This window comes from Oxyura jamaicensis, chromosome 2 (assembly GCF_011077185.1).
Source record: "Oxyura jamaicensis isolate SHBP4307 breed ruddy duck chromosome 2, BPBGC_Ojam_1.0, whole genome shotgun sequence".
Classification (NCBI taxonomy): domain Eukaryota; kingdom Metazoa; phylum Chordata; class Aves; order Anseriformes; family Anatidae; genus Oxyura; species Oxyura jamaicensis.
The window spans coordinates 80986508-80999427 of NC_048894.1; the positions used below are offsets into that span (position 1 = coordinate 80986508).

Consider the following 12920-nt stretch of genomic DNA (forward strand, 5'->3'; position numbering starts at 1 on the left):
ATTTCCAGTCATTAATAATTTTTCAGTAGCTATAAGAAAATAAAAGCATAATTGTATCCAGGTTGTTTTACCATGTATCTTCCAATATATTACCTAGGCATGCATTTTACATTTATCAGGATTTTTCAAATTAATTCAGTATGTTAGAATTTGGTAGTGCTGGACAGCCATTGTTGTTTTAAGGATATGTGCTTTGTTTTCTCTAGGTATCTTGGATCAGTCTGCTGTCTGGGTGGATGAAATGAACTATTATGACATGCGCACTGATAGGAATAAAGGGATTCCCCCCTTGTCTCTACGTCCAGCTAATCCGCTTGGTATTGAGATAGACAAGTGAGTACCAAATGCCTTTAATACACTTTTTTTTGGGGGGGGGGGGGGCATTTTTCTCTACATATGCCTCCATAAATTCCAGAAAAGTTTTAATGGTTTATGAGACGGGGAAAGATTTAAAAAAAACATGTGTGTATTAGCTGGTGGTATATTTGGGACTCAGAAGGGTTGTCGATGAGCAACAATGTCCTGGTTCATAATCCTTATTTTGGATCATCAATTAAAACTGTAGATAATCTAAAAGCCTGATACATTGAACTCCAGTGATGTTTAGTTACAAGGATTGGTAAATAACCTAAGGCATTGGATTTATACATTGTAGTTATGGAATACTTACTGTTGCATCTGAGTTTCATGGGGCTTTTAGGGATGCTTAGATTGCTATCTGTTGCTAAAATTGCACTGTAAAATGTGATTTATTATACCACAGCAACTGGTTTATTTTATTGAAATATTAATAGTGTTTTCCAACCCACAGACTCCTTTACTTTTGTTCATAAGTATGGTGAACTTTATGACTATTTTTTTCTGAAACAGAAACTTTCTAATAAGTGGTAAACAGAATCAGAGGGCTCTAAAAAAGATACTGTTAGGGCTCCAAACCTGACCAGTTCATAGTTCTTCATGTGAAAAGATTCATAGAACTGAAGGCTAGGGAAGTTGTTAAAATATTCGATCCAAAGTCTTCCCAGCCCAGTCTTTTTTAAACTTCAGTTATTTTTGCTCAATCCAATGATCTGTGATTGTTTTACTGCTTTCTCAGAAGATAATGCAGTCTGGATTTGAGGGCATCACATTGAAGAATATCCATTGTCCATTGTTACGTTGTTCTGATGGGAAACTGTACTTTTCTCAAAATCTGTATGGGATTTGTAGTGAATCTGTCATCAGCTTCCAGACTCTGGTTATGCATTTCTTTCCTACTTAAAATATATGTTTTTCTTTTCAAAGTGCTAACTCATTTTTTTTTTCCTAATAAGCTGAAGATGTTGTCTGTTGTCTTTCTCAACAGCCTCTTGGCGTAGCTTCTTACAGACTCTTCTTTCATCTCCTCCTGTTTTACAGCCTTGTTAAAATGGGGACTCTAGAACTGGAGACTATTCCAGAGTCTTACGGGAAGACTTCCTGTGTCTGCCCGCACCCTCTGTCCCCTGTTTGTAAATCCAAGAAATAAAATAATCCTTGTTTTACACAGTGCTACATGGGGAACTAGCAAGGAAGTATTTGTTAGCTAATTCTCTAAAGTTGCTACTTTTGCTACTGTCATGGCCACTCATTATTGTGTAGCCATGATCTGGATTCTTTTATCTTAGCTGTATCTTTTTACATTTGACACTGTTCCATTTGTTGCTTCCTAGACAAGTTAGTCTTCTCAATCCAGATGACAGTCTTTCTTTATTTAACATTTCGACCAACTATTAATAAAAAAATGTTGGTGGTAAAGTTAGCAAAGGATGCAAATACAAATGAAAAAGCAGTGTGGGCTATAGTAGAACTTCACCTGTGGATTTTCTCAGGTTTGCTTCTCCACGGGTTGATTTGCTTCCCGATGTTACTGTTTGTTTTTTGTTTTGTAATTAGCTAGTTCTTTAATCCATGTGATATATTCTGGTGGCATTGCCAAACACTAACGTGTCACATCTCATATTTTTCAGTGAAGCACTTAATCTTAAAGCCTGTATGATATGTTTTCAAATATTGTATGAAACATTTGTGACTGACATTAAAACTATTTTTCTCTGCTTTAATTTTCTGTTTGTTGAATACCCTTTTCTATTATTTTATCTGGAATTTAAGTCAAGATAACTTTAAGTTGGTTCTGTTGCATCAGTTCTCTACCTATTTGTTTCTCACAAGAATTCTCTCTGTAAATGCATTGGATATGACAAGTTCTGCTTATTTTAAGAAAACTTTTATTGTAGTACTCAACTACATAACCAAAATTAACAGTTCTTACAGTCATGACAGCATGAATGACAGCATTAATTTGATAAATTTATCAAGAATTATCTCCCAGAAACCTGAAGAGAATCAGTTTAGGATTAGTTTAACTCAATTTCTTTAGTTTGGATGTTTGTTAAACAGGAGAAGAAAAATACCATGTTTTAAAAGTTTTATCTGGAAGCATTAGGGAATAGGCATGTTAATGAAACCTCAGATTTTGCATGAAAAAGAAAAAAGAAAAGGAAGTCAGAAGTATGTAAATACAGGCAGAAAATAAGAACTCTGGAGTGGCGTTAGGGTTGAGTGGGATAAAGAAATACTTGGGGAAGCATTACATCAAGCCCAGTTCCTTGTTTATTCACCTCCAAGTTCACTGGAGGTGAAACATGAAGATTATGGCAAGCACTGCTGTTGCAAATGACCAGTTTGAAAGAAACACTAGTCAATATTACGAATAGTTGAGGAGAGGGAATGAGAATTAGATCATGGAGATGGGAAAGAGATGGGGAAAGACATGAAAAGCCTGGGCTGCTCACGTACTGCGGGTAACAGCATAGTGTTAATAGTTAAGACTATATGTAGATGGAACATCTGTGTATAACTTTAAGTGTCTCCCCAATTGATTTTTTTCATAATTTTTTGAAAAATTGAAGCAATACAGTGTTTACTTTCATAAAATAATCTTTAATCCCATGTTGTTTAGTTAAACATGTTTGCAAGTACTTGAAGTAGAGGATGGGTGAGGAGGGAGAAATATTTTACAAGGTAGTGAAAAAAATGCAATTATAAATCAGGGAAGTTTATAAGTAGGCTATTAGCATTAACCATTACTAGGCATGGGAATAGTTTATCACTAGGAGTGATAAAAACTGTTGGAATCTTGGGATGTTTTAAAATAAAAACCTAATATGATAAAGAACAGTTGTATATAAAAGGAGATTGGACTCCAAAGTATAGCTGATTTCTCCTTTGTTAATACCTTTGGCTGCTTTAAAGTATTTTTTTAATGTGTGCAAATTGGGATGTACTTCCCTTCTGAAGCTGAAGTGTTTAGCATTGGGCAGACTTGGTGGGGTTTCCAACGCCCTGCCTTGCAGCCTGATGGGTGATAAGAAAAGGAAAGGAGTGCCATGTATTGGTCATACAAACGTGGTAAACAAAAGAAGCACTTAAAGAAAGGATCAGCACTTAAAGAAAGGATCAGAGAGAAAAGCAGAGTGAACAACAGTTGTAAGAAACTGGGATAGGAAAAAGCTAGAGGGGAGCACACTGAGGAGCAGGCAGGAAGTGGGTAGCCTACAAGTAGAGAGAAAGATGTCCTTCCAGAAAGTGGTTGTCAGTCATCAGCAAATGATACAGAAAAGACATCCTGGAAAGAATTAGATCACCTGTCCTGTGAGGTTAATTTTATTTTTAATATAGCTTATGCTCAGTTCTAAAAGTTGCGTTTGTGGGCTTTTAAAACATTTATGGTACTTAGTCCAATTTAAAAATTAATCATAGTGTGTGAATTACGCAGCTGAGTACTTACTTTCAAGGTGTTGCAGTTGGGACAATGAAATACTATAAAAAAAGGTCCCATAACAGAAGTGCTTCAGTACAACATTTCATTAAACTGCTGGGTGTTCATGGGGACAAAAACTTTATTCAGTAGGCGTAAGGTTGGAGTTTAATTGTGAATGACTGGAATTTGATGCATACACAGCATCATCTTTTAGCTTGCGAGCTTAACAAGTACTAAGTAGTAATAATTTCTACCTGATAAGCCCTTTGTGTTTTCCAAGACCTAATTCCTGTTGTTGTGCCACAAAAACAACTTCAAAAAAAAAAAAAAAAAAAAAAGAAGGGGAAGAAAAAGAATATCAGTTGCTAAATAATGAAATGGATCATATAGTAATAAAGCTACATCTTGCTGGTTGCAAATCACTATTGAAACATAATCAAGTCACAAATGTGTTAATAGAAGAGTGTTTGCACACATTGTTGTCCTGTACACTTTGTCCATGGTTGTATAATTCATAGCCTAGAACAAAGAACTGATCCAATTCGATGAGGTTTTGTTGCACTGCTATCAGTTAGTGCACATTGTGTGCATGCTGTGAAGTACTTCCTTCACAAAAGAAAACAGATATTTAAAATATTTAATCTTTGAGTTCTAGTTTATTAATTTTCAGGATGTATTAAGGACTTAGAGCCTTGGTTTTCTATCGCCATCTGGCTTTAAGTGCAAAGCAGGTCTGTGCCACCCTCCATCCCAAGGAATATTCCTGGCTGTGGCATTAGGGAGACGTAGCCAGAAATCTTTACAGGAGACTTAAATAGCTTGCAGCAAGAAAAATTGTGTACCGAGTAGTGACCTCAATCTGAGAAGTGTGGAAAGTTGGCATGAAAATACTAACAGTAACAGCTATGTTCAAGTGCTTGGGTTGGTGTTCACAGCTTGGGATGGTTACAGGACTGTGTTGGTAGGCCATGTCCTGACGAGGATTTTGAGCAGATCAGGGAGACAATACGTGAGACCTGTTTCATAAGAGCACTGGGTGAAATCAGTTGGTGGAACATTAAGAACTGTGTAAGATTTGTGAATGAACTGCTTGCTCAGATGTGTTGCATATGTTTTTACCCTCTTGCACAACAAGTCCTTGCTTATGTGAAAGGTTCCCTGCTTCCCCTACCTACTCTGTCACACTAAGTAACTGCAGGCAGACCTGGTGGTAGTTTGAAAAATTTTGAGTATTGTTTGTTGTTTTGCATGTAGCAGAGGTCATTATGGTGGATCCATCTCGTACATGAAAGCAAACGCTGACATGCTAAGTACATTCCACATACTTCTATATCCACCCACTCAATACAGATGCTTCCCTCTTCCCACGCCAGCTTCCAAAACAGTTCGTCTGGCAGGAGGAAGAGATGGTCTTACGCTGCCACCTAACGGCAAGCATCAGCGTCCTGCCGTGAGATGGGAAAAGACTTTCTGGAGGCTAGGATAACGTATTTATTTTTAAATGGAGCATACGGAAACTCAGCAATGTCATCCCTGAATATAAGGGGCTCGTGGAAACTTTTATCATGGTGACACCAGAGGAAAAAAATGTGGAAACTAGGAGAGAGATGCAGGATATGTGTCACTGTTATGACGCTAAAAGTATAGTAACACTTACTGCTTATAAGGCTGATGCATCAATTTCAGCTACCTACTTATTAATTTCTTCGTAGATTTTTCTCATCACATTGTGCCCTTACTCAGATACGCTTGTCATTTTGTTGTCATATGTCTGATAAACCCAGCGCTGCTAGAGAGTCATTGCCAGTGCGCATCCTTGTCTTTTTGCTGTCGGAGAGACCCTTGTTAACACCTTTTGATTCATCGTGTTTAGTCTACTCCAGTGTCCTCTGTGCTGGCCTTCTTGCACGTATGATTAACGCAGCACAGCTGGTCCTTAGCCTGCTTCTAGGAGTCTGGCTGGTACCAGACAGAGGGGGAGTGCACAACAGCCCTACTTTGAGCTTGTTTATGCTGGTTGGTATTCAGAATCTGTGTTTATTTAAAGTTGCTCCTTTTGACCTATAAACTCCTGTGGAATTGAGGTTCAAGTTACCTTTTTGTGGCTGTATCCTGTTCTTGGACCTGCCTTTAATCTGTATATGTTGCCACGCATGCTGGAAAACATACTGTGAGACCCTGGGAGCAAATAATCTTTACAGAAAACTTACAGTTTGCTAAGTTGCATTCATCGTCAAGCTCTGTTCGTTTGTATCCATTTACTCAAGAATTCTGCTGTTAAATTGTGACTGGTCGGGGCTGTGATTTATCTACTGAGATCACAGCTGATCTTAAACCCCTGGAGAATATAAACGCTCTGTGTATGTACAACTTCTGTAATAAAATTTGTAAGACCTGATATATGCTGTGATGTTGAATTACCGAGCACCAGGCTATACAGAACCTAAGTTTGGGGTCATGGAGGGAGGGACTTGTACTGTTGGGTAGGTGTGACAGAAGGGAACTGGTTGTGCTCTGTGCAGTTTGAATCCAGACTAGATGTGCGTGCCCTTTATGTGGAAGCAAGGACCGTTTTGGGGTACTGCATGACAGTATTAGGTATAGTCAAAATAAGTTTGAGGAATGTGAAAGTACACAGTGGCTTGAAACCATTTTTTTTAATATTACAATTATCTCATGAATATCAATGTAAAATTGTAATTTCTTTTGTATTTTAAATTGTTTCCTAATAGTTTTGATGGATAAGTAAGACTACTTTAAAATGTTAGCCAGACCTTTATTACCAGATCTGGTTTTGCTTTAAATAAAATAGTCTGCCTAGCTGAAAGTATATAAATCCATTATGTTTACCCTTGCTGAAACTCTAAAGGTAGGGAAATGCATAGAGTCTTCAAAGATGGTAAACTTACCTCTTCTTTTTTTTTTTTTCTGGGTTTATTTTCTGGTTGTAATTCCTTTTATAGTTAATGCTTTTTAATCAATGATAGAATATTAAGAGTTGCTTCCTGAATTGACTTCTGTAGAACTAGCAAATCCACCGAAAATGATAAACAATTTCTTTGCGTGCTAGCATGAACTCAGCTTTTGCTACTAGTTCATGTTCACCCCATGATGTTGAAATGAGTAAAACAGAAATACTTTTCCAAGTCACATATGTGCTTGTTTATAAGTAAATGGTAAGCAAATTTTCATGAGAACAACTTCCAAGGACTTATTTATTTAATTTGCTAATGGAAGTTAATGAAACAAACTTGTGTGTGTATGGAGTCAGTCTCTTTTCAGATGCATCTGGCCAGACATTGTAGAAATACAGTCGCTTTCAGTTTGAACTTCTTAGTGAGCAGCTTGTTGTGAAGACAGCTGTAGCAAGTCATTTCAAGCTACCCATATCTGTTAGTGGAAAAACTACTGGTAAAATTTATGATTGAAAATAAGGGTAACACACTATGGAGTATAACGTATTGTTAACGTACCACACACATTCATGTTCATGTTTCTACTCTGTTGTGACTATGTCTAAAATATGTCCAGGCAGATAAAAGCACCCATAAATGCATTGCTAATTTATGGTTCTACACAAATACATCTGCTGGAAAAAAAGCTCCCGATAACTTTTCAATGCAGTCAAACATCAAACTGAAAAAAAAACTTTCTCTCAGACATTCTGTGGGCAAAATTCAATTGCAGGAATTTATTTAATCCCTAGCTAAATAAGTGATCTCTATCTCAACTTACTTATTTTTGTTGTTGTTGTTGTTGTTTTTCTTTCCCAGGAATTATATAGCTTATGTTTAAGCTTAAACTGTCATGCATATGTCTTGCAATCTTGTAGTAATAAGTAGCATTTGGTAACAATATATTTGAGTGGCTGTGCTTTTTGTATTATATCTATTTCTGTTGGTTTCTGAGGAAATATATTGAAGTTCTGAAAAATAGAGCAAAATTCTGTTTCTATATCGTGTACGTGCATTTATGTGGTACTTGCAGCAGAGTTCTGAGTCTCAAGGCAACAAAGTGTTTTTTTGTTGTTCCTGATTTTGTTTTTAGCATTTTAAAAATGTACCACATATGGATTTGATATAAAGGATTTTTTGGGCAGCCATGGGATATATCACATGTGAAATATTGTACTGTAAATTCTTGTGCCTGGTAGCACTTTCGAGTACTTTAAAAAATAAGATATTGTCTTAAAATGTATTTCAGAGAGGAATAAATTAAAGTTTTCTCCTAGTGAGCATTTTCTGCTCACTAACTGGTTTTAATGAAAGTCAAGATCATTGATAATCTTTAATCTCACTGCTTGTGCTTATAATTTTATATTGCATTATTGCTTTTTTTCATTGAGCTTAGAGAAATATTGGGACCTTCATTTTTAGCTGGTGCATTTGTTTCTCACAGTTTTCCCTGTCTCCCTAATTCTCATATCTGTCATCGCTTATCGTTGCATCTCATTTGACTTTTTTTCCTCACATTAAAAAAAAAAAGTTTCATGCCCTTGCTGTAATCAGGTGCTAGTGATGAATGATTTCTGTGCCATGCCCTTATGCATGTGGTCCTTTGTACCTGCTTGTGTTAATGGCCATTTGGATATGAATAGAAACTTAGAGAAAACAACTTTTATTTCTGTGTAATTGTACTTTTTAATGTGCCTGCCTTTAGATTTTCTTCATTTAATTTGCTCTTTGCTTTTTGTCATAAAAACAGCTTTAGCCATCCTGAAATATGTCTAGATTACAGAAAAACGAAATGTCTTTCTAACAAATCATCACTTAGATGTCCATTCAAATGGCTTTTCATACATTTTAAATGAATTTCCAAAAGCTAATCCCATTTGCCAAGTTTGGTCCTAAATGCAAGGTATCACAAGTTTGCATTTGTGTGTAATATTCTTTGTATAGCAGAGTTCACCAAGCTGGTGAACCTCAGAGAGGGATTTTATTGACTTTTGAGTTTAACTTTGTGATCTCCAAATTAAATAATGCATTTTTAAACTACTTTGGCACGATTCGTTTCTGAAAATGGAATGCAGCTGGTGGTAAAGAGCAGTGGTGAGTGTACCTGGTGACGTATTAGGACTCCCTGGTGGAATAAATATGGGACAAGGGTTAAACGTGTGTCTGGACTGCGAGAAGAATATTGTCATGTTTTCATCAAAAGTGATTTAACTTTTTTATTATTATTATTATTATTATTATTTATTGCACTGACTTGGAATGAATGGAATACATTTTCTGTATGAGTATCTTAGAAACTACCAGTAGTTTCAAAAATGCCATTGCAGAGAATCTGCCTTCACAAGGAATTGGCTCACATGCTTTCTCTACGCAGCATAAGACCGAATAAAAATAAACAGAACATGCTATTTCTCACTTGACACATGCCCACTTCTCCTTCGTGTTTTGTATACTATCAACAGACAGAGCAGTGTATTCTGTTTTGCAAGAGGATAATTTTAACTAAGGATTTTTATGTGCTGGAAGTATGCTGTGTCATCCTTCACATGTCCATTGGACTTCTGCTGCAAGTGGGCCTATAGACAGAGATGGTGCAAGATCACTTACAAGCTGTCAGCCTGGTGGTGGCCTGTGGTTTTAAAGTTAGACAGACATTAGGGTCTCTATTTCGTGGATTATTGAAAATATTCTCTACTCTGCTTGATGCAGTGATTTCCCCTTTTAAAGGATAGAGTTAACTTAGAATAGGTTCAGCATTAGTGGTCCTGTGTTTGAATATTAGTAGCATTATAGAGAGCCTGTCCCATTTTCTCAAGGTAGCAGTTCTCTTTCTTTAGAAACATTTTGTATAGACAGCACTTTCTTACATATGCACAGTGGTGAAATCAAAATGGTAAAACTAATTTTACTTAGATTAGATTTGAATCTTTTCTTCCCCGGTCACATTATGTCCGTAATACCAGATCTATTTTCACAATGAGTTGCAAATTTATATTTACATTTTGCTGGAACATGAGCTGTTGTTTTATATGACTTTTTAAATTGTAAGCTGTTTACCAGAACAAGTCTCACTGAAGAAATAAATATTCATTTTTCAGAGGCAGATTTCCTCAAAAAGATTTAGAGGCACTGTTCCCTGGGATGAGTGCTGATTTCACAAGTGAAAACTTCTCTGCTGCCTGGTACCTGATTGAGAATCATTCAACAACAAGGTTTGCTGCTATTATATAAATCATTGTTTTATTAACATCAAGTAGATTTGCATTTAAATTGTAAAGTAGCTGTGTCATTGATGATTGACATTGAAGTAATAGGCCTGTAGTCTCTACTGCCTGTGGTATTTCTGCTTCGGTAGGGACTTGAATCAACAAAGCCAATTCTCTCAGTGTGGACAGGAGAACTTCAGTTTTAACCAGAGTTAATTTGTGGCTTAATTTTTTTCTGTGCAAGATGGCAGTTATCTTGCTTCAGGCTAAATCTCTTTATGAGCCAGGAAGTCAAGAAGCATGGACTTAAGTGGAAACTCCAGGTGTTAACTTAAGTCACGACTATGACTAGAGGGTCAGGATGAAGGCACTGAACAGATTAAAACTCTTAGTGTTATCAGTTAACTTTCAGTCAACTCCTATAAAAAATTCTAGTGCAGAAAGAAGATGGACAAGTGAGTAGATCTTTGGGGAAAGTCTTAAAATCTAAATGATTTTTGGCTTTTATATCTAATTCATAATAATGTGTGCATACATGGATAGCTTACAAATGCATATTTTTGCCTGTATGAGTTCTAAAATTTGTCTGATGGTGTTCAGATAAAATTTGAAGCCATTTTTACTGCAGAGGGTAAGTTCTGCTTTCTGCTGGTTATTCTGATTAGTGTTTTGAAGGGAAATAACACTGCAAATGTATTTAATATTTTCTCATAATCTAATGTTTTGTTTTTGTTTTTGTTTTTTCTGGAGGGGGAGAGATTTTTGCTTTAAGAGCTCAGAAATATATTCATTAATATGCCCGGGAAATAATTTGCTCTCCAAGCAATAAATAGTGGAGCCAAAACAGCAGTAAGAGACCATTATTAATGAATACGCACACAATGATAGCATCTTTTGAAATCAGCTAAGTAAAAGAAGGATGACTGAAAATTAACTGTATTTATCACAGCCTGGTAACTTCAGCAACCATTAGTTTTCTTAAAAAGCTTGGGAGACAAAGTAAGAAAGAACAGACAACTTTTGATGTAATTGTGTTTAAGAAGCTTGCCTGAAGCTTGGCCCTTTTGGTGCCTATTCATGTGGGCACCGGTGACACTGCCTAGAGAGATGTAGGACAGATCAAGAGTGATTACAAAGTTCTGGGTACAAAGGTGAAGAACATGGGAACCCAGGTATTTTCTTTCAATTATAGATGAAATTGAAAGGTTCAGGTAGTAGTGGATGCATACGGTAGGTTCACAGCTGGTTGTAGGACTGGTTTCAGAGGCAGCATGTTTTGCTTTGATAGGCATGGATCTTTCTTTAAAGAATAAAAGCTGTCAGTGAGAAATGGGATTCAATTGAGAAAGTGGAGTGGGAATGTTTTTGCCAGCAGGCTTGCAACTTGGTGACAAGGACTTCCACTCAGGTATATTAGGGGACTGTGGTAATATCTTGCAGTCAACTGAAGGTACAGAGTGCTATGTGTGTGTGTCTCCTTGGAGATTTTAACATCCCTAGTATTTGCTGGAAGGTTAATGTTGCAGGATTCAAGCAATCCAGGAAGCTTGTGGAGAGTTCTTGGAACCCTGGGTTAGGCAACGGCAGCACAGACAAGGATCTGGTGTTTGTGACATGCCATAAATCCCAGTTGGCGGTCCCAGTACGCCCCATCTTCTGTGGTGTATCAGCAAGGCATGGTTATGTAAGGTATGGGGATAATTATTCTGCTTGGCATTATTTTAGCAGCAGTTGAAGTATTCTGCCCAGTTTTGGCCACTGCTTTAAGAAAGGTGGTAGCTGATCACAAAAATAAAAGTATATAAATGTCTGTGGGTATATAGTTTGAATCAATCTAGTGCTGGTAGAAAATTAATGCAGAATGCATGTTCTGAAAGATGTAGTGAGCAGTTCAAGAGTAGACATCAATTGTTATTGGTTTACTAAGAATAGAACAGCTGACTCTGTTCGCAGCAAGGGAGATCTAGGTTAGATAAAGATTAAAAATTAGATTAGATTGCATAAGATCTGGAAGCAAATAACTTGGAAAGCTGCAGAATCGCTGTCACTAGAGGCTGTTGAGATTTGCTTTGATGGATGCCTGTCATAGGTGACTAAGGAACCTTTAAGGATGTCTTGGATCCAAAAAGTGGATTAAATGTTTTTTTAGAATTGATTAAATGACTCTTATTACCATGGAATATGAACAAAAGCATAATGTGATGGTTATATCTCTAATTTGACAAGATGTCAGCAAAAAAGGCCAATTCTTTCTGGTCATCGGTACATGAACTGATACATTAGCCTGTATGGCCCCTTTTTACCTTGTACTATGACAGTGGTTCAGTGCCTCAAAATCTGTTCTCATGTAAATGTGAGGCTTCCTGTTAAGAAATATTTTTAATATATATATATTTTTTCCAGTATCAGTTTAAGTTCTTAATCTTTCTGGGCAAAGGAAATTCTTTGAATATCAACAGCTTCAAGTCATGTTCCCCTTGTTCTAGTGGAATAAAAAGGTTGACAATGATTTAGAAAATTTAAATTTAAGTCTTCGTGTTGAAGGTCCAAAAGCTGTGAAAAACTGTCAACAGAAAGAATGACTCAGAGGGTAGGATGAATCTAATCATGCACTGAATCTAATTATAATTTTATTTTAAGAAGCAAAATTGTTTTTTTACCACTTCAGAATGTCTAGTTTTAGATATATTCTAGTCTGTTGCTATTAATTGTTGAATTATCTTGCCCGTATGATTTGTGCCGTTGTTCCAGAAATACACAGCAATAGTTTAGTTCTCGTCCTCTGTGTAACCTCAGGTATTAGGAGTGCTAAATGTGTGCTGTGCTGATGTTTTGGTTAGCTTATGTATGTTTTTTCCTTGAAGGAAATTCTTTTTTAAGCAATCAAAATAACATCTTTTTTTTTCCCCTCCCTGGCAACAGCCTGACAAATAAAAATAAACTATTTAGACATACTATTAGATCATCAGATAACATGAA

At 36.5% G+C, this 12920-nt stretch overlaps 1 protein-coding gene across 1 annotated transcript in view; it reads left to right on the forward strand.

Moving 5' to 3' along the window:
* Positions 1-12920, forward strand: part of EXOC2 (exocyst complex component 2) — a 130374-nt gene that overhangs the window by 18726 nt on the left and 98728 nt on the right. The window contains exons 4-5 of the mRNA XM_035317173.1: positions 207-333; positions 9834-9947. Coding sequence (XP_035173064.1) covers positions 207-333; positions 9834-9947 — 241 coding nt within the window. The remainder of the gene's footprint in view (positions 1-206; positions 334-9833; positions 9948-12920) is intronic.